Genomic DNA, 22,117 nt, shown 5'->3' on the forward strand with positions numbered 1-22,117 from the left:
ATTCCCGCTGATTTTTAAAACTGTCAATTATACTAATCTTAATTGTAACACATTTTTCAAAAAATATATGTTTGAAAGTGAATAAAAAATGTTTTCTGTCATATTATTCTAATTGTTTGTAATATCTATTTTATACGAACATGTACATTTACGTAAAGTAACCATACTTCGTCGATGTTACTAACTAAGGGGGAGAAACAAGTATGTCACTCATATTTCTCCAAATATTCCTGCAACTATTCATTTACACTAAATTCAACTGAAATATATTTTTACATTATAAATAATACTATGTGATATGTACAAGCATTAAAATTAATGTATCGAACGATTAAACATTGAGAATAAAAGAAAATTCATTCGGCGTAGAAAATCATTTGCAAATTCAAGGCCAAATGTTACTAATTGCTTGATATCTCCAGTTCTATCGATCATAGTTAATAATAATTTATACTCGGCGGTTAGTGTAAATGTTGTTAACACTATTTGTCATAGCGATAGCCACTGGAATGGATATTTTAGCGGAAATATCAATTTTTCTCGAATAATTAACTGACTTTCGCAATTGACGTTAGTCGTTCGAATTGTTGTGATCACGGCTGTTGTTTCCCGAAGTGGAGAGTCCTAAACTTGGTTTCAGATCTTTAGTCGTCGCCAGGCCACCGGGTCTGGAGGACCTCCGGGAACGCGGGAGCTGCTGGCTCACCTCGACCCCTGGGTGCTCAGCGCTGGCTGTCCAACTGGACTACCTGGACTGCCTGGACTGCCTGGACTGCCTGGACTACCTGGACTCCCTGGACTCCCTGGACTCCCTGGACTACCTGGACTACCTGGACTACCTGGACTACCTGGACTACCTGGACTGTCTGGACTGCTTGGACTACCTGGACAACCTGGACACCTGGACACATGGACAGGATTTCGAAAGCCGGTCCTTCCTCCACCCCCCCCCCTGGTCTGAGGTAGCTTACTTGGTTGGTGCCGATGTTTGGGGTTCGTTAAATGCCATTTCAAGTTTTGTTATTCTGTGAATGTCAAAATTAAATTTTGTTCCTTTCCAGTTGATTTCTTCGATGGTTTTGCATGTATTTGTTCTATTTCATGTATTTCTTCGGTGGTTTTGCAGGATGTGTTCTTTTTCACGCATTCCTTTGATGATTTTTACATATTTGTTCTATTTCATGCATTTCTTCGGTGGTTTTGCATGATTTGTTCTGTTTCATGCATTTCTGCGATGGGTTTGCGTGATTTATTTTATTTCATGCATTTCTTCGGTGGCTTCGCAGGATGTATTCTGTTTCATGCAGTCCTTCGATGATTTTTACATATTTTTTCTATTTCATGCATTTCTGCGATGGGTTTGCGTGATTTATTTTATTTCATGCATTTCTTCGGTGGCTTCGGAGGATGTATTCTGTTTCATGCAGTCCTTCGATGACTTTTACATATTTGTTCTATTTTGTGCAATTCTTCGGTGGTTTTGAGGATTTATTTCATTTCGTGGATTTCATCGCTGGGTTTACATGATTTGTTCCCTCTCGTGCATCTCTTCGTTGGGTTTATGTTTCCAGCTCTTCTGCATGTATGTATCTCTACGATGGTTCTGCATGCTCGTGCGTGCTGTTCTGATGTTTCAAATCATTTCGATCGGCAGCAGCCTAATAATTATTTCCTTAGTTCCCTCCCAAGCCTATTCTACCATTGCTAACATGACGTAGTTGATTGTTTCAGCTCCTCCGGTCCACCCTCTCGCGGGAAAGGGAGTTTAACAAGATAATATATTTTAAAAGATAGCAGTGAAAAGTGATAGTGCAGTGTGTTTGTGAAGGAAGACATCTAATGAAGCCTAGGTTAATTTATTATAAAATGAAGTATTTAAGGCTCCATGTAAAATTGCCAAGTAGTCACTAAATCATTAGCTTTGTTGTTCGTTTATTGGCTCCTCATCCTTGATGAGGAGGTTACCGCTGCTTCCGTTTGCGGAAGCAAGTGACTGAGCATGGAATCGGTATGGGTGGATCAGTTTCATCCCTTGGTGTTCTTGTCCAAAGGGAAAAGTTTCGGGCGTAGGGGGTGCACCTTTTGGTACACTGCCTGCGTAAGTCACCCGGTTCGATTACCCAATCTCCGTGTTGGACGGCTTGAGTCAGGTCAAGTGTTTGCTCCTGACGAGTCGCATCGGAGCAACAGGAATCGTCTGGGAGGCGCCGAGCGCTTTTCCCTTTCGACTTGGACAGCAGGGTGGTAGGAACTGCGCCGTCCAATACTTGTTTCACGCTTACCCTTCGCCTTTCCTTCTTTCCTGAATTTCTTTTAATCGAGTGATTGCTTGGCAGTTCCCTAGATCCCCCATCTAAACCGAAGGGATCGATGGAACTTTGTTTCCATCCATCTCTTTGGTTTAGCAAGCTAAGGGTTTCATGTACAGGGAGATCGATGGAACTTTGATTCCATCTATCTCTCTACGGGTCTCGAAACACAGCAACCTCCTCGTGGTGAGACCTGGTAATCGGTGAGAACCGAGCCGATGGCTGTGATTGTAAAATATTCTAATTAGATGTAAGAATTTCTTTAACTTGCAATACTTCGGTAGAATGTAGGAATAAAGTATGTAACTTGAAATGTTGTTCGATTGTTCCTACCCGACCCCAGAACACGAGTATAGTGTTAAGATAGAAGGATAAGTGCAAGTTTTAATATATTACCGAGAGACTGGAACTGGATGGGTTTTTGACAATTTTTAAAGTCCTCTCTGCTTCAGCAGCTTATTGAAACATACCAAGTTGCAATTCCTTGGCGAGGTATTCCACGATACATCGTGAAAGCATGTCTTCCACAAATAATATTGTTGTTTATATAAATTTGTATGTTAAATAAATTTGTTTTGTTCTTTCTCTGTCGTTGCACGGAATACGTTTATAAAACGATCTTCAAATTGTTACTCCAACAGAATCATTTGTAAATCGTGGGTTTCGAATTGCCCAAGTAGTTTTACACGTTTTGAATTCTAATTCCTACCGCGCGTAGCGTTGCAATCTGTTTCGAGACTTCACCGGGAACGTTGCATGCGACACTAAACTGGCAAGGGGGTCCTAGGAACCCCCAAACCGGTGACAGAAAAGTGCATGGGTTGATAGGTCTATCCTATACCTCGTCTGTGTCGACACTACCATCGCTGGAAATGGTAGAAATCTCTCGCGCCTGTAACGGCATTGGTACCACAGCAGGTGCAGATCGTCAGTCCGCTGGCCGACCAGATGGGGTAGCTCTCCGAAAGTCTCACGGGGCGTGCTTGCAGAGGCGGATGTTTTCAGGCGGGTGTAGCGAGGGTGGCCGGTGTGATACCGTGTTTCTCGTTATCACGTGGGCGGCGGGCGAGGTGGTGCCAGTGGAAGGGTAGAATTTCATTGATCCGTCCGTGGTACGGAAGCACGGGGCGTGAGAATTTACGAATCCTGCCCACGCTATCGACCTGTCACCACTTACGATTAAACCGAATTACATCGGTCCGAATTCCTCTCCCTCGCATCGTCGCCGGTACCAGCGATCATTACGGCAGCAGGGATATTCGATGGGCATAAAGGGAATGGAAAGTCCGAGCGAATGTCGAGCGTGAAAGGAGCGCATGCCGCAGCCGTGATTGGCCGCGTACGGATTCGTAGTTGCGACAGTCTCTCGCGCAGGGGTAGCCGAGCACACGGGGGTGGCGTGGCAGGGGGTAGCTCTCGTATAGGGTAGCGAACGGTGCGGTCGCGGTGGGGCGCCTCCAAACTAGTTCCAGTTGAGTCCGCTGCGCGAGATTGGCGCGTGGCGGTGCAACAACGTCCGCGTCGGGGGTTGTCTAATCGCGACAGTCCACGGGAGAAGCTTTTTCTGCCGCTGGGGGACAAAGAACGGAGAACGAAAGAGGGAAGAAACGTGCGCCGCCAGACGCAGAGTGATCCCTGGGACAGTGAGAACGGGGAGGACTGGTGAACAAAAGTGTGAATCTCCGTGGCCTGGGGCATGCTCGGGGGGTGGATTTAGAAGGATCGGTCAGGGGGAGAAGTGCGGACAGAGATAACGTCGAGAGGCCGAAAGGGTGAGTGCTAGTGGCGATCAAGAAGTGAGTGGGCCAGCGGGAGGGGGGTGGGGGGGCATCCGAGGAAGAGTGAGAAAGTGCTAGATGGTGATGGGAGACAGTGAGAGAAACAGAGCGAGCGGGAGGGCGAGCGTGGCGTGAAGGAGGAGAGAGAGAAAGAGAGAGATAGAGAGAGAGAGGGAGTGTGTGTGAGAGAGAGAGTGTGTGAGAGAGAGAGAGCGAGATAGAGAGCGAGAGAGGGAGAGAGAGAGAGAGAGAGAGATCGGCGTAGAGTCGGTACGGAGACGGAGGACGTGTGTGTGTGCGCGCGCGCGTGTATGTGCCAGGAGGGTGCCGACAGGGGGAAGGAAGTGGAAAAGGACCCGGTCGGGTCGGGAACGTAAAGGGGCACGAAGAACGGAAGGAAGGCAAGGAAAGACGGGAAGGATCGCGAGTCCAGTGTGGCAAAATCAGCAATACGGGGGCTGACGGCGGCACGAGAGGGCACAGAACGCGTCGGGTCTGTCCCCCAGAAAGGGACCGTCGCGCGCAACGCGATCAATTTTCGTTGCGACGCGGGCGGCGAGACTGGAAGGAAAGGAAGAAATGACGACTGCACCGAGATACCGATAACCGGCCGGATAATGTTGTCGCAGAGCAAGTTTTACGCTCTCTTTATCCACTACACGTTTGTGTAGCGCGACACGGGGCGGGTCCTTGCCGCTGCGGTGAAGAAAGAGAGAAAGAAAGAGCGACAGAGAGACAGAGAGATAGAGATAGAGAGAGAGAGAGAGAGCGAGAGAGAGAGAGAGAGAGAGCCCGAGAAAAAAGAGTGAGAGAGCGAGGGAGAGAGGAAGGCAGAGGAAGTTGGGAAGAGAAGGTGGCGGAGGAGCGAGGATAAGGACAAAGGACGAAGAACACGAAGGGAGGGAAACAAGGGAGAAGAATTTGTCGGTGAAGATTCTCTGGAACGGACTCCGAAACGCAATCCGGAGGCCAGCTTCCCTCTATCGTCGGTTTGTTGGTACATGGAAGAGGGAAGAGGGATGAGGATAGAGAAAGAGAGACAGAAGGACAGGGAGAGTTTTGCCCGTGGTACGGTGTTAAAGTTTACAAGTGTCGTTGCTTGGTAGTGTGCTAACCCTTGCCGAGGCTGAACGAGCAAGGCCCGCGGAGGTATCTCAGAACCCGCCCCTCCCCGACGTCGCAGTGCCTCTTCACCATATCGCTACGTCTTGCTTCTTTTCGTTCGAACCGCGACTATTCGACGCTACCAGGAGAAACTCCTCGACCGTAAGTGCAACTTCTATACCATATCTTTGTCTATATTCCAGCGTGTCGCGTACCCTGTGTGCCTCTAGGCGCGCGTGTATGTGTGTGTGTGTGTGTGTGCGTGTGTTTGGCCGTGTATGCGTGACAGGCATCGATCAGCTCGATGGTTACACGCGAGTGGAAAAAGAGGTCTGATCCGTGAACACATGGTGTCGGGCCGACCGTTGATTTTACTACTTCGACCGCGTGCGCTACCCCCAGAAGGCGCTAATGGCGCTCCTCGCTGACAGATCTCCCCCGTTTCATAATCGTGTTGTTCCCGGGATTTCGATCGGTCCGATCGGAAATTAGAGACGGGACGAAGGAATTTTTCATCCCCTAGAACGAGCACGGCGACGTAAAGCGTTCCGCGGCGAATCAATCGCCGTGACCATTATGCAGTTTCGATTGAGTCGGAAGGATAGCGAGAATCGAATCTGTAGGGTGACACACACACGCACGCACACGTAGACCGACATATATCTGGTTATAGCGTGACGCGCGACTGCTGGTTCCATTCTCGATATATCGATCGATAGCCGTCTCCGGTCAGGGATCAGTCGGTGGTTCATTCGCGATAACGATAAGCGCTCCTCTTCTTCCTCTTCCTCTTCTTCTTCTTCCTCGTCCTCCTCGCCCTCCACTCGTCTCGCGCCCACTTCTCGAGATTGGCCCCGCACGTGAAATAAGGTTTTCCCTTCGTGTCCGTCGCGAAGGTCGTACTCGTAGCGCTCGTGACAGAGCGACGGTGGTTGTATCGTGCTCCTCCGTATGCTCATACGCCTGCCTGTATTCCTGTGTGTCTCGTGATGACCTTCCTCCGCGCGAAAATTGCCGGTCAATACGACGTGCACGATCCGCTTAAGAGTCGTGCGATGGTATCGATCACTGACTAAACTCGTGCACCACGGCGTTTCGCAGGGACTTTCTTTTCGCCCACCCTACCCCCAAGGAAATACGCGTGGGCACGTTATGCACCCGATTCCAAGTGTCTCCGTTTCGATTGCCTCGCGATCGATTGATTTCGGTGGTCGTTGCTGGCCCCATTGACCAACCCACCTCGCTTTGACTCATCGAACGGATCTTAAGTCGTTCCGAGTTTAATGCTTCAGTTTCGAAAAATGGTAACACCCCCAAGGGTTGCAATGCTTATAGGTAATAACGTGGTGAATGTATATTCGCCAACGTTCAGTGTTTCAAATATATTTCAATTGGAATACGTTGGAGTCGAAATTTTTTAGGCTGCTTCTGTTTTAATGGTTTCGAGTGGTTAATGCGTTAGTTTGGCGTGATTAAGTGGTGGCATTTGTTCGTGGAACGATGTCTTTGCTGCGTTTAAAATTCGACGAACTATTTTCCTCGATAAATAAAAGATCGATACCGCAGCCGTGTAATGTCAAAGGTCGTATCAAAGCTACATTGTCTGTGGTAAAAGGAAGCGCATTTTCCCCGACCATTCTGTCCGAGAAAAGCGTGACGTCAAAGTCGATTCCTTCGACATCGCTTAAACGCCTCTGCCATTAATACCCCGTGCATACGATATTTAATTCCGCCAGGAGTATCCTGTAAGCGTTACTTGTTGGCATTTCACACGCAACAGTTTCGTGCATCGTGTCGTTTGATCGGTTTCATAAACGTGGCATTTAATGGGAAGCCATTTGCATCTTAAAATTAATTGTAACTCCTCGGCGAAGATTGTGATTTTAAATCGAGCAGTCTTCGAAGATTGCAATAACAGAGCATGAAGAAGCATTTCTGAAGATTTATAATTCCAGTGTATTTAACCTCAAAGAATGATTTTTTTAAAAACTTGCACTTTTTGATGATCGCAATTTTCGAAGGTTTCGTTCGGAGAGTTTTACATTTTCAGCAACTGTAGTGTCAGACCTCGCAATCCTCGAGAATTGCAGTATTAAAGTTTTGCACAATTCTCAAGAATTGTAATTTTAGAGCCTGTAGTCCGGGATAGTTGCACCTTTCGAATTTACAGTGTTCAGTAATGGCAATTGTAGACTTCCCGATCCTTATTAGCTGCTTTGTATCAGGATTTACGAACCTCGAGGGTTACAATTTTTAGAACCTATTTCAGTTTTCGAGAGTCGCAGTATATCGGAGTTTGCAAGCTTCAAAATAGAACAGTTCAAAGTGGGGAATCAGAGATAACGCGGTATAATCTTTCGTAGGGAGTTCACATCTTTTTGATTTCGAATACGCCATGGTAATAAACGTTACAGCAAAAACGCGCGCGCATATCAGACACGGGGAGGGTGGATGAAGGGTCGGAGGGGATGGAGGAGATTTTGCAGGGTAAACGATGGGCGAGCGAATGCAACAGGTGCGATATGCTTCACGCGACGTTCCGAACGCCAGTGCTTAGAAAGGAGTACGAGTGCATTGAGTTTCCGTCGATTTTATTATGTGTCGCTGTTCTTAGCATATTTTACGACACTCCATTGTCTTTCCCCCAACTACTTGAACAGTAGAATATCATTACTTATGCGGCAAGTTGAAATCGAGAGAGGAAGAAGCTGATTTAATACGATGTAACCGAAAGTAGTATCAGTCGACCAGAGTCAGACGCAAAATTAGTTCCACTTTGGTGGAAAGTAATTCTGTGTAATTGATTTTATTTGCTTTACTCTTAAGCTAAATCATATTGGTGAACTAGAAAATATTTGGTTGTACAGCAAGGGTGAATGAAAAACAATATAATATCCCTTAAGGGCTGTACAAACGATTTAATATCAAACAAGGAAATTGAATAATTAAATTTAAGTTAAAAATACTTGGCTACCCTTATAAAATACTACTAATACTACCCCTCTGTTTAATACACCTAATTGTATACAATCCACAAAGATTTCCAAAGTACTCCAATCATTTATTTCAATCAATTGATAACGAGTCTCAGAAACTTACCTAGCCTCTTAAACTATTTGCAACATTTCTAAATTCCGTCTGCATTACGATTTTATACACCTCGCATTTCACCTTCAATTTCTAGAATAATGCCTGAATTATTAATTCAACCCCAGACCTTGGTATCGTCCTAATATTAGATCCTCGATAGGGATGAACTCCACAGAGAGAGAGATTACGAGACTTTCGATGGGGAAGGGTGATGAAACACATGTATGGAAAATAAAGAGTTCAAGGTCCCATCCATTGATGGTGAACACTTGATCGTGGTCGCATCTGGCGCAGGGTGGTCTTCCGAAGCACAGCCGACAATGTAGACCGCCAGAGAAGTCAGGCGTTAGGCGGGCAGGCAAGCAGGAGGCAGGCAGGCAAACGGACAATCGATCGATTGTCCTCGCAAGAACGCATGGCCCTGTTCTGCACTATACTTTAGCCTCAGATATACTTTGTCTTTTGTGGGTCGTGTCATTGCAGCTGATTCCGTGAGAGCAACAATTTCTATTGTGTACTCAATGCTGTTATTTTGATATCGTACAGCACGCTATAACCGACTCCTTCATACCTCCGTTGTTCTAGATTCCCGATTCCTCGCCCCACTATTATTCCACGAAACTAACCAGCGATTAAAACCTGCATTGACTAATATTCTTAATCAATCGCATAAGCGTTCATAAATGTCGGACCAGTCAGTGAGTTTTCTACGATTGACTCGTAACAGGCAGCGTCTTCGCTCTAAGCAAAGACGAGCTGGTACCTGTAGCTCGGGGAATTAATGATAATAAGCCTTTAATACGATTATCTGAAACATCAGGCACACCCAACACCGGCCGCCTCTACAGCTATCCTCCGCAGGCGGAGCACAGTAACTTTCTACTACTGCGGCCGGCAAGACACCGTCCTCTACTACTTCCTCCGCCTCCCCGCGTATTCCCAAGCAATACCACTCGGCCAGTTTACATATCCCAGTATAGACTGGGATATGTAAACTCTTCCATTAAGCGGATAACGCGACTCTTTATACCACAGACACGAAGATTATTGGTCGATCTGAAGAATTCATATCTGCAACTACTTCCACCGAGACTAGCAAAGTCACTATTGCCGCGTTACTGCCACCACCAGCGCTCCATTATCGTCACGATTGACTCAAACTCGTTACCCTAAAAGCACGAAATATACCTACTGCACATCCAGGTGCGTTTGAAACTCTTCCCACGGGATTCTCGCTCGCCGATCGAAGTCGTATGACCTACATCCGATTCGATTACCGATCATCTCAATCGCTCCGCCGCGTATCGTCGCGACGGATCGAGAGGAGTCGCATAACACGTCGCGATGCAAAAACAGACGGCACCCCCTCTTCCCCGTTTTTTCGCCGTTTTCAAGCCTTGGCATTGGTGGACGTCAGTCGAGGGGGGGCGATCACGGATGGTGGTGGTAACGACGGTGCGGCGACGGTGTAGCGTCAGCGGTCGTCGTCATGACAACGTTTTTCCGCAACGTACCCGGCCTGGTTCGTGACGTCACGCGACGTCGGCGTCGGGTCGCTGCTGTGCCACGCCACGGACGCGGAGAAAAGGGGTTTTCCGTCGACGACGGTGGCCACCGACGGCGCCACCGTGCGCCCTACGCTTCGCCAAGATGGCAGCCTCGCAATTACAGGGAATGCAGTGGGCCACCACGAATACGCGATGTCCCTCCTCCCCCGCGGCCCTGATACCATCGCATTCACAAAACTCCAACCCAGGGGATGATTTTTTACGGAACAGCGCGCGATGGGGTTCGAATTAATGGGAGGTGAACGCATCGAATCTGGGAGGCCCGGTTCTATTATGGAAACAAGCTTTGTTTATTCGTAATTTTGAAGTACAGTAAATATTTCCGGAGCAGGGTAGAAGGGTAGCTCGGTGTCCATTTCACAGCAGAATCGAGGCTCGAAGGTTTCGCATTGTTCCGCGGCAAATCGCGCATTCGTTTCGCACCACTGGCAGCTGTATGCATTTGGGTCTGTATTGATCCGTAAATCGGAGTTTCAAAAAGACCATTGGAACGTCTTCCCTCGATACCCCTGTGCCGCTCGACCGCCGACTGAGCGGTGCCTCGCGCTGGCCGTAATAAGTAGTACAAGTTCGATGGCGTAGCAGCGCTTGCTCTGGATACAGCTGGCACACGTTCGTGCATATCCGTTCTCACGCAGCCATCGAATCATCCGTTGCCATTAATCGGGCCGCGCCGGATAGCCGTGCGAGGCGTTTCTTAACGGTACTCGGCTATAGCGATTCCGGGGCGTCCTCGTAAATCCGGGCCGCTCGCAAGAAACGAGCAGTATTACTCTCTTCAGCGGAGAGGGCTCTTGTAACGTCCAATGCTTTTGTTGATATCCCGATGAAGGCTAATTTACCATAGACGTACCTGACCCCGTTTCACTCCAGCCTGCGTGTTGGCAGAGTGCCGTTTTTATTGTAGTCATTTATCCGCAGGACGAGGGCCGCAATAGGCAATTAAATCGAGCCCATTCTACGCCGCTGAATTATGCGCCTCCATAACATTCGTCGCGCGGTGTCATCGGGTGTATCCAATTTACAGCGCCCCAACGATTCCGGATTACAGAGAACCCTCCGCGGCGCGTTACTCGGGCGAACCTTGGCGACAAGTGGAGCCGATCGAACCCCCCCTCGCCTTCGAACAGGTTATCCAGCCGTTCTCTCCTCCGTTCTGCAATGGAAACATGCGAGGCGGCCGCTCGCGATCCCACCGGTGTCGCAATTAGCGCCCAGTTGTAATCGAATTAAAAGGATAGAATGGCCCCTGGCGCATCGGCCGCCTCGCCGACCGCTCTCCGCCAAATTAGCTCGGCCGCCTTCGCTACTCCTCGCCGGACGGGTTCGCAACGGCTCGGCCGCGGCCCCCGATCCTGCGTATACCTAGCAGCTCCCGCTGGCGATCAACCCTTCACTCTTACTTTTCGTGCTTTTGCGTATGGGCGCGCGCGTCCCGCCGTTGGCGCCGCGACGACGACACCGATGCATAAGCGCGTGACCGAGTTCCGGCGGAATATGATCGACCGCGCGAAACTCGGTCAAAGACCACCGACACCCTTTTCCTCGAGCCAGCCGCCTATATCGCATGCTCCGTGTAAATTTTTGTTGTCGTGAATATGCGTGAGCACGCCCGCCACTCTTCCACGGGCGACAAAACTCAAGAGATCGTTTCTCGCTCCACCCCGAAAGATATTCGAAGCCGAAAAGCGCCGGGGCTTTAACGCGACTATAATCCCGCCATTGTTCACCGAAACTGGGGAAAGAAAAGCTTGTTTCAGTTGTTTCCATTGCGGAACGTCGGCGGAGTATAACCGAAGCAGAAAACGGTCCTCCCTCGGGGGCTAATAATTGCGATTTTGCACTTCGCGTGGAGTTTTGGATACAATTTTGAATACAGCTGCTTTTAGATCGCGTTCGAGATTGTGTGTACGTGGATGATTGGCGATTGTTGGGGGGGGGGGGGGTGATACTTGCTCTTCTTTACACGAAGATTTTTCGCTCTTGTTGCAGATAAGTATCGATCGACTCGAGAATCGGACTATGTTATTTCGGATAACGGATTGATCGCACCCGTCGCTTCATTCACACGTGAGTATATGGACGTTGGAGTATTTTAATAAGCGCGTTATACTTGGCCGGTGAAATCTGTCCCCAATGGGATTATTGAAGGGTACCAATAACGATAACTGAGCGCATGGAAAGGTGATGTATACAAATAGCGATGAATAGCGTTTGAAAAGATAGTAAGCTGGGATATAATGCTCAGCTTGCTCCCATCGAGGTTACACCACTGCTCGGTGATAAAGAATCAGTGGGCGACCTGGATAGCTCAGTTTGTAGAACAATCGCTGGCAAATGAAGGATGCGGATTAAAATACCGATTTAGCAAATCAGATCAGCTGATTCTTTGTCCCACCGGCATTCTAATATTCGTACATTCATGGAAGATGTGCTCCTCTTTCTAGTCGATAGAGAACAATAGAATACCCACCAAATGTTCGGTTTCACTCGATGTGTGAGTATAGAGGCCGTTAAAATAGCATGTAGCATTTCAGTAGCGAGATATTTCGGTGTTGAGACTCTTTAACGTTGCACGAACTTATACATATAACGAGCTTCTGGTTTTCAAAGTGCGCCACTTATTTCGACGTTCAAAGGAGTAATTATAGAGTGATCGGTTGGGACTGGTGAACTCGCAGCTTCAAATTCAGCTCCGAGGCTTGGGGAATTAAACGGTAACAGATTCGAAACGGCCCCAGAAAATCGAAGCTAAAGAAGGAAATACCCCGCGTCGCATCTGCCCCCGTCCACTTGTCACTTTTAACGCCAGAAGCTTCGAAGCACCATCCCTCCGAACAACCGACACCCCCCGTTCGCTAACAAGTCGCCACTCTGCCATTCAACTGAACCCATTCTGAACCACGGCAGGTCGGACATGAAAAATCTTGGTTCGCGTTGGACGGTCCCCGACATAGCACGCACTGCCGCAGCGCGTTCGTCATTTCTCGTCGCCATTTCGTCGGAACGAGATTCAGGTAGCAGCAGCAGCAGTATCAGCGACAGACGCAGCACTAGCATTAAAAGCAGAGGAAGCGACGTTAGAAGTAGCGGTAGTGGCAGCGGTACAGGGTGTGCCACCGTCAGAGGCACCTGTTCTGCGAGCGAGCGCGTCACGGCGATCGACAAGAAGAGGGAAAAGAGGGGCATCGGCAGATCGGCAGTCGACGTGCTGCACGAGGCGCATTTATCCGTCCGATCGTACGTAACGGCGTCGTCAAATCGCATCGACGGCACGACGCGTCCCGAATCGACGCCCAGGCACCGGCCTCTAGCCGGCAATTCGCGCGGTTCCCAGCACCGGTCTCGTCCTCGCCAGCCGCAGCCGCAGCCACCGCAGCAGCCACTCTATTACCCCGCCGCATCGTGGGACACGCGCACATTACACTTCAGGAACTGTTAGCACCGATCAAAAGTGAGTAGATCGCATCTCCGTCCGCCCCGTACACTTCTACAGAGGCTGGCTGGTAAATTGAAGTTGCGCATCGGGCATGTTCTTAGGTCCCCGATTCGCTGCCACTAGTCGTGCGATGAGATAGTGTACAAAGCGAGGAGGATCTGTCCAGCAGTGGAGGAGCTTTCGTTTGTTAAATTGGGTCTCGATAGGCGCAACGAAAATTTATTCCCGTCGTCTTCCTTTGCAGAGAGGCGCGTTTCTGGCAGATTCCGATGGGACTTCGAGGTGTAGAATGGTTATTCAATAGCCTCGAGGGTTCGGAGGATTTTTTCCCTGGGTATGGTGGAGTTTCTTAGCATAGATACCCAGGAGAAAAATAGATATTGGGATACTTGTTGGTTGGAAGAAGGATTTACACTGGCGTTCACGAGTATTAGGAAATAAATATTTGTGAAAATCGTTGCAAATTTATTGAACAGCTATAAAAAATTTGGTATTTTAAATTGAGAGCGGTGGAGAGTATTCAATTTGTAGCAAATCTCTAGATACTTATAAACGGCAGTGTATTTATTAAGTAATTATTTTTCAGTCGAATAAAAATTCAATTTTGTGAGAGGCGAGGGTTGGATTAAAACTACTTGTGACGACGATTATTTTTTCACTCTTAGATGTTATCCCTCGCTCTCACTGTTTACAGCAGAGTCTCCCCGATATGCGCTCACCATAGTTCACCATTCATAGATCCGGTTCGTTCCAGCTGCAGCTCTCCATCCTCCCACATCTCTTCGACTTCACCAGCTGACCATTCCCGAAATCTGTTCTGTTTCCTCGTTGAAAATATTTAATTGCAACCGAGATCCCTTTCCCTGGCGCCTCTAATGTCGCTGTGGTTTTAAAGTGTGACGTTTCTCGTGTCCAGGAAGGTGGCTCAGCTGTGTGCAGCTTAGACAATGTCCGAAGATTCTGACTCTGTATCAGAGGAAGAAAGAAGTTTGTTCCGTCCGTTCACGCGGGAGTCCCGGGCAACGATCGAGGCTCGCATTGCCGAAGAACATGCCAAGCAGAAGGAGCTCGAGAAGAAGAGAGCGGAAGGCGAGGTAGGGAAGCGATTCTATTCAGTTTTCCAGCCAGCGTAGAACAGCCAGCATCGATTCCGAGGAATCGTTGCTGGCGCGCCGCTAGGAACAGACATTTATTTATAATCTGAATTTGGAAATCGATTCTTTTCGTTGTTCTGTTTCTTTTCTGTGTGGCCTAATCGCCTGGAGCGTAGGTCCGCGTGCATTTCAAGGGTAAAGGAAACATCTGGCGCTTGATCTTCGTTAATTTTTTACAATTTTTAATGCTAGAGCATCTAGCATAGCGAAGTGGTGCCTGAGAAGTGAAGCTGGCGGTGAGAAATTGCGAAATTAACGAAGAGATCCTTTTCGATGCACGTGGATCCTCCTCGTCGATTATTAGCACACTCTTCTTTAGCATCCACTCAACATCCCAATGTAACCAAATGTCCTTTCAACGAATACCCACGTACGTGCACACCAGAACGACAAGCTTGACCATCGACGCTGTAACGCGGGCGAGAGAGTTTCTCCTGGACACATTGCCAGAGAGTAAATTTAATTGTCCCCGTCCCTCCCCATCGATCTCCGTGAATTTCGCGCGCGTCCCCGCGATCGGTGAAGTGTAGTTCCAAGAAGGCACCCACGATCGTTGTACGTAACGTGCTCATTTAACATCGATGTACAGGTTGTTCTACTTTGCAGATCTATATAGCGAGCCCTCGAACGTACAAGCATCGCTCTTAAAGTGCGTTACAAACTTTTTCCCCCTCCCCTCACGGATCAACACTTGTGCTCGAGAGCCGATCGATGGTTCTCCATGAAACGTCTTTTCATTCAATCCCTCTTTCCTCGTTTGAACCGAGAGATTTGTTAGGCGCACCGGGTTGGTTGGATTTAAACGATCCGGATGTCCGTATTCGTGGGACAGATCGATCGGTCTCAAGTACAATTTACCCACGGTTGTTGTCCGTGACGCTCGATGGACGTTCACTATTACTACATCTCTATCTCGTAAATATATTTCTATTTTTTCTCTGTCTCTCTCTGTCCTATCTATATTGTTTTGTTTTTGCGTAGCTGCAGTGCCGTTTTTTGCGAGATCTGTTTCTTCATGTTCACTAACCATATACATATCTATTATATACAATATTTGTACGTACAAGCTGCGGTGTTTCTACCCCTATCCCTTCTTGTAAACAACCGATTGTCGCCTATACCCGTCGCGTTGATTGTTTGCTTGGTCTACTGCTAACTGTAGTTGGAAATACATGCCTATCCTATTGACGACTTTTGTTTCTACGTGTACACCTGTCTCTCTCTCTCTCTCTCTCTCCCTATGTGCGTGTATAGAACACGACTGTCGTCGAATAATGTATTGTTTTTGTGTTTTACCAAAGATGTGTTCGCGCGTACGAGTTCGATGTCTGCGGTGTCACTATTTGTGCCTGTTTCTATACGTACATACATTATCGCTGTGTCGTAGTCCCCCTCTCTCTTTCTCTCTTCCCCTCTGTGTTCTTTGCTGTATAGTAGACACCCACCCTCTGACTGTATTACTTCAATACTCACACTGGTCACTTTAGAATAATTGTCCTATGTGGATGGCGTTCATTTAATTCCGTTACAAAGAGTGCGTTCGTAAATGTATTCAAGATGCATTAGATGCGGTCACTGTGACTCTGATGTATCGAGACTGATTATTTTTTTAAGGGTTTCAATTGTTGGTCGTCTGGGAGATAGAATCTGAGATTCCTTGGACTCCAGGGTTTCAAAGTTTCAAAGTTTCAAAGTTTCAAAGTTTTAAAGTTTCAAAGTTTCAAAGTTTCAAAGTTTCAAAGTTTCGAAGTTTCAAAGTTTCAAAGTTTCAAAGTTTCAAAGTTTCAAAGTTTCAAAGCTTCAAACTTTCAAAGTTTCAAAGTTTCAAAGTTTAAAAGTTTCAAAGTTTAAAAGTTTAAAAGTTTCAAAGTTTCAAAGTTCCTAAGTTTGTAAGTTTCTAAGATTCAAACAAATTGTAAGATTGATACATACTAGGTAATATATTATCCAGAAATTTTTTGAAAAAGAAAAGTGCGATACAATATCAGGCGACATTATGGGTACAAGCTGAGTCTGACCATATACTGACCCCTTTCCCTTTCACTCCCTCTTCCTCGCTTTCCCTTATGCTTGCTCCAACCATACTTTCTTATATCCCTTCGTAACTTCTGACGTGTACATCACCATGGATATTGTTTCGTGTGCAAGTTTTTTAACCTAACATCTTCAGACTTAATTATCAACATTTTCACGAGGCAAGAATAACGAACATTCACGTCAAGTATTTGTAACGGAATTATTGAAGTGATAGATCCAGCATGTAATTAATTCTTCTCCATTGCTATGCCATCAAATCATATACATAGATATATTCCCTCGTTTATAATACTAGAAAGGAAAAAGAATTTGATATTCATACTTTTACATTTCCAAATCTATGAACCCTTTAATACAGCACTGAGAATGTAAATTATTTATCGCACAACTTCATTCAGCATCCACGAACGAAAATCTGTGAATTGGTATCAGAGATTTCACGTTCGGGCAGGATACGCGTCCTACATTTCAATCCAATCACGGATTCGATATTAATTAATATTAGAGTCTCTTTTCACTATCCCCTTCATACAGCCACCCAGAACAAGATCAGAGGAGGGAAAGAGAGAGTCGAGATGGTATCAATTGACACGCTTCGATATCTTCCTCCTTCTTTCCCCCTTAGCTTGCCTGATCCCGCGGTCCTCTCGCTTTAACGTTCTCCGTATCGTTCTACGCCCAGATGTTTAACATATATAACGTTATATGTACATACATACCTAGATAGAACGTATACACATATGTATCTATATATATATGTACATACATATGTATTTCTGTTTCGTGCCCCTACTATATACCTTCCTTCCTCTCCTCCGCTCCCACTCTGCCTCTCTATCTTCTCTAGCGCCTCTATCTCTCGGAAGCTTCTCCAATCGATCCCCGATCCCTCCCCCGTATTACGTAAATCATCCAGTCTTACTGTTTTTCTATTTGACTGCCTGTATTAGCGAGCCCCCTGTCTGACTCACTCGTCCAAACTCTTCCAGCCCTTCTTCTCACAACCGTCCGATCAACCACCCGCGAACCCCTTATTCTGTGTGTTGTTTCTGTGTGTAACGAATGTTTCTCCGTTTCTCCAATTTCAGGGAGGTTTTGGACGGAAGAAAAAGAAAAAAGAAGTAAGACGTTGCGTCACGCTAAGTAATACCACTCTCTGTCTCTCTATCATCCAACTTTCTTACCTTTATCATGATGATATGTACACACACACACACACACACACAAACACACATATATATACACACACGCAAACCATGCATACAAGCGCGCGCACATAGCCACGCTTAGAGGCTCGTCACTTATATCATTTGCAAACTACGATCGATCCGAACAGATCGTACGTTCGTCACCCAATACCCGATAAAAGTGTAACACGTTTCAACGCGAGACACCTAATTTCTACGGACACCACGGTGCACTATCGATCCCTGTCGCTCTCTGTGTCGATACACCCCGCCCAGAACATTATTAATCGTGCGTAACGAACAATTAAGTTCCCCGACCACTGCTGAAAGACCCCCGTAGTAGCATATCTCAAGAGAATACCCATAGAGTTCGAGCTAAAAGTATTAAAAATCTTACGACTTTTTAAGCAGAAAACTTGTTCTGCAACACTTTTACATTCAAAATTTCTTTAAACATGATGATACATTATTTACATGTATTCTGCAATGTTCAAACTTCACTTCGGAATTTTTGCCACTTAATTTAACACGTACTTTTTAAACAGCAGCTGATTGAAAATTGATTTGAGTGGGGAATCGACCCAGTGTGACAACTGCCTTCGAAAAGAGGGTCAATTTCGCTATTCTTCAATTTCAGTATTTCCTATCAATTACACATCTGAATTACTCAATTGGAGAACTAACTTCTTAAAATTCTTTTCTCCCCGTCTCTTGCACCACCCCCTAAAAACGACCAATATCGTGACATCACCAGTGACTCCTCAGTCCCACCGAATCAATCTCATCCACCGTGGGCGTCCACGCGTCAAACATCCCCCGTTTGGTCTAAATCGTATCGACCCTTTCACGCGCCTATAATCGCTCCCCAAAGCAATTGCGTCTTATCACATATACCGCGTGCAGAATCGTTGCATCCCGGCGCTATTCACGAGACGAGATTCCGTGGAATCGATGAGAATCTCTATCGACGATACATCGTGGTCACACACACACACACACACACACACACACACACACATACACACCGTATGTCTGTCACGCTGACGTTACACACCATCCACCCACGTACAGTAGAATGTACATGTAACTGCGCGCTTGGCTGTGCTCCGCTCCACACGTACACGCTCTGTCTAAAGCGTCTTGACGTCTTAGCGAACAATGCAAACGAGCACCCTGCCTGCGCCTCCTCGACTATATCCGAGCCTTCGCGTGTATCTCGAATTCACAGAACGCGCGAGCGTGCTCCTACGTCCCGCTGGATTAAATGCTTTTGTTTTACTGGCACGGAGAGGTAAATATCTCAATCTCGATGACACTTGAATTAATCTCACCTGATCGGGTGGGATCGAATCGATTGGTACCCCGGCTTGGAACCAAGCGGATTCGCTCTCATCCGCGCCCAAGGCACGGCAACAACGTACACACGCATTCGGACTTGGCCGCTTCTGTTTTGGCAAACGTTGCGCATACCGTCGCACCAGTACTTGACAAGACGCGTCGGGATCGTGGCAGCTCCAGTTACTTCTTCTGGGCGGAGTTTGCGAGAGAAGTTTGCGAGAATTCTTGCAAGCTCGGACGATGCGGTGGTTGAAGTTCGATGAACGCAATTGGTCCGTGTTAATACCTATCGTAAACTGCAGAGCATTGACACCGCGGGGTAACATTGACAGCTAATTAGCATCTATTAAAGAAGGGAAAGGATAAAAATCGTATGCATTTTGACACTAGTACAGCAATCACAAAAGATGCACAATAACAGAATACTTAAAGCAAATGTAAAACTGTAAAATTTTTGTATTATAAAAATGTTCCAAAGACATGTCAATGTTCCCCCACTTTGCGGTGCCAATTACTGTCAATTGCTGAAGACTTTATATTCCTCCCCATGAATCTGGCTTAACTTTCAATACCCATACTCCCCCAACAGCATCCCCTTCCTTTGTCCAGAAACACAGAGCACTCGCCATCCCCAATGCCCCCTCTAAAGACACTTCCCACCCCCGTTCCCCACCTTACTCCGCAATGTCGCAAGCGGCCAGCCTCCCGTAAAACCTGCTGCAGTTCCGCGGACAATGAAAGCAAGTGTTCCGAATGCTCGCCATATCCGCGAAAACTCGGAGCACGTTCGCAGAAGCAAAGTAATTGTTGCTCGATCCAAACGGTCGGCGGTTCGAGCCGCGAGGCGAGAGGGTATCTCTTGTCACTGAAGATAATCCATTCTTAGAGCTGCGCATTCGATGAAAAGGCCCAGGCGTGCCGCTAACGACGAGCAAATTCAACAAACTCCGCCGCCCGGGCGGAACAATGGAAGTAACGTAGAGAAAACTGCACGGTCCGGCTTGCATTTTGTCAAGTACTGTGGACGTCTCGTGTAGAGAGCCTCGCAGCCGCCTGGGAACGCTTGTATAGATCGTATGCCCGTATCTGCAGCAATGCTTGCCGCTAGAATCCATTGTGTACGATATACGTACACGTCGCGCATATATATATACGCACGACACATGCCTTCTTCTTCTCTCATTATTTTTTTCTTTTTCTATTCATTAATTATGCGCCCCCGGTAACAGCAGAAGCAGCGGGAATTTGCAACGCGATTCGCAATGGCGCGGCCTCGCACTCCTGGAATCGGTATTGATTTATCGCGGCGCGGTACGCGTCGCAATACAGTCTTGGGCGAAAAACGATAGTCCCGTGGGCATCGAGGGGTATCGATCGCGAGAAATTTCATTCGCGAGGCTCCTTTGCCGCTCCTCGTTGCATAATGCAACGCTGGTTTGATGCGCCGCGTTCCGAACTCGTTGCGAGTCGCATTCGTTTAAATAGTCGCGGCTACGGGGGTAGGGCGAAGGAGATTCGGCACTGCCGCCCGGTACGATACCGCACCGTACGAAATGTTGCACGCGAGCGAAGCATCTGTCGACCGCGAGGCGCGAAGGAGAGAGAAGGGTTTCGGATCGAGGATGACGAACGCGTCTTGCTGCACCGTGCATCCTCCGCTCTGGCCGTGAAAGCTCGCCTGAATATTCATCGACAGACACTACTCGCTTGTGTAAATTAGACCTAGGTAGACTTTGCGTATACGAGAACCCTTAGTACATATGTAGATGGTTATTAGAGGCGTAGGAGGTTCGTGTATGTGCATCCAGCCGAGAAGACGATCTTATCTCTTAGAGCCTTTAAAACGCTTCTAGATCGTACAGGTAGCCTGGACGACTGTCACCTCGGATCAATGCTCTCGGGAACCGAGAGCAATCGTTTCATTTCCGACCACTCTCGAGCGTACAGTTCCTCGAGCCTTCGACGAAATTAATCAACAACGTGGTTGAATCTGTTTTGTGCACAGCGTACTGGACGTGGTAGGAGTTTCGGTGGAAACACATGATCCGGCATAATTGAGGACCTTGCGGGGCACAGATCCAATTTTTACCGGTTTTTGAGTTGTGACGTGTAATATACGTAAAAAATTTCTATATCGTTAAATAAATAAAAATATAAATATTAATATTAATATTAGAAATTAATTAGAAATATTAATATTAATAGTAGGAATTAATTAGAAATATTAATATTAGAAATTAATTAGAAATATTAATATTAATATTAGAAATTAATTAGAAATATTAATATTAGAAATTAATTAGAAATATTAATGTTAGAAATATTAATATTAATAGACATAATATTTCTATTAATAATATTTCGATAATTAATATTTCTGTTAATATTAATATTCCTAACATTTTTAATATTTCTAACATCTTTAGTATTTCTAATATTTCTAATATTTCTAATATTTCTAATATTTCTAATATTTCTAATATTTCTAATATTTCTAATATTCCTAATATTAATATTTCTATTTTTATTATAGAATATTTTTTCGCCCAAAATAGAAATAAAAACTTATCAACTCAATAACTACTACTTATTACGTAAAAAAATATATTTTTCAATTAGTGTTATCTTTTTAATGTTGAGTCAAAGCAATAATTTCATAAACAGTTTTTTCTAATTTATTCCAAATTGGTAAAGATGGAGCTTACACCCCTCTCGCTACAAGGTCCTCAATTACATGCTGCATACTCGGATAAATAAAAGGGGTAAACTTTCGTTTTTTTCTCTCTACTTTACTCTTTCCTTTTTATTCCAACATTATCGATTCGATCGTTAGTGCCGAAGAGGGTAGTCGATGGATACGGGAAGCAAGTGGGGGGGGGGTGGTATCGGGCATCGAGTTTCTAATACATAATGACACTCGGGAGAATGATTCGGGTGAGAGGGAGCGGAAAACGAGCGGATCACGTTGGACCTTGCTCAGGTTCGTATGTTCACGACCCGCTTTTAGCACCAATCTCGTACTGTACACACGTATATAGACCGCCTTCTATACGACTAGCCGCCATAGCTGCTTTTCAGACTAGACACGGAATAGATGCTCCCGATGCTTCCGA

The 22,117-nt window shown here is 46.4% G+C and overlaps 1 protein-coding gene across 35 annotated transcripts in view; it reads left to right on the forward strand.

Annotated features, from left to right (window-relative positions):
• Positions 1–3,787: 3,787 nt before the first annotated feature.
• The window catches only part of Para (sodium voltage-gated channel paralytic), a 52,485-nt gene continuing 34,155 nt past the window's right edge, over positions 3,788–22,117 (forward strand). For 10 of the 35 annotated variants that reach the window (XM_076826835.1, XM_076826840.1, XM_076826844.1 and 7 more), the window contains exons 1-5: positions 3,790–5,353; positions 11,842–11,919; positions 12,760–13,303; positions 14,205–14,382; positions 17,568–17,600. In XM_076826835.1, coding sequence (XP_076682950.1) covers positions 14,236–14,382; positions 17,568–17,600 — 180 coding nt within the window. In that variant the 5' untranslated portion in view covers positions 3,790–5,353; positions 11,842–11,919; positions 12,760–13,303; positions 14,205–14,235. Of the gene's footprint in view, positions 5,354–11,841; positions 11,920–12,759; positions 13,304–14,204; positions 14,383–17,567; positions 17,601–22,117 lie in introns of all 35 variants that reach the window. The other 25 variants (XM_076826849.1, XM_076826850.1, XM_076826858.1 and 22 more) reach the window with 5 other exon arrangements.

Source organism: Andrena cerasifolii, chromosome 14, assembly GCF_050908995.1.
Source record: "Andrena cerasifolii isolate SP2316 chromosome 14, iyAndCera1_principal, whole genome shotgun sequence".
Lineage (NCBI taxonomy): Eukaryota > Metazoa > Arthropoda > Insecta > Hymenoptera > Andrenidae > Andrena > Andrena cerasifolii.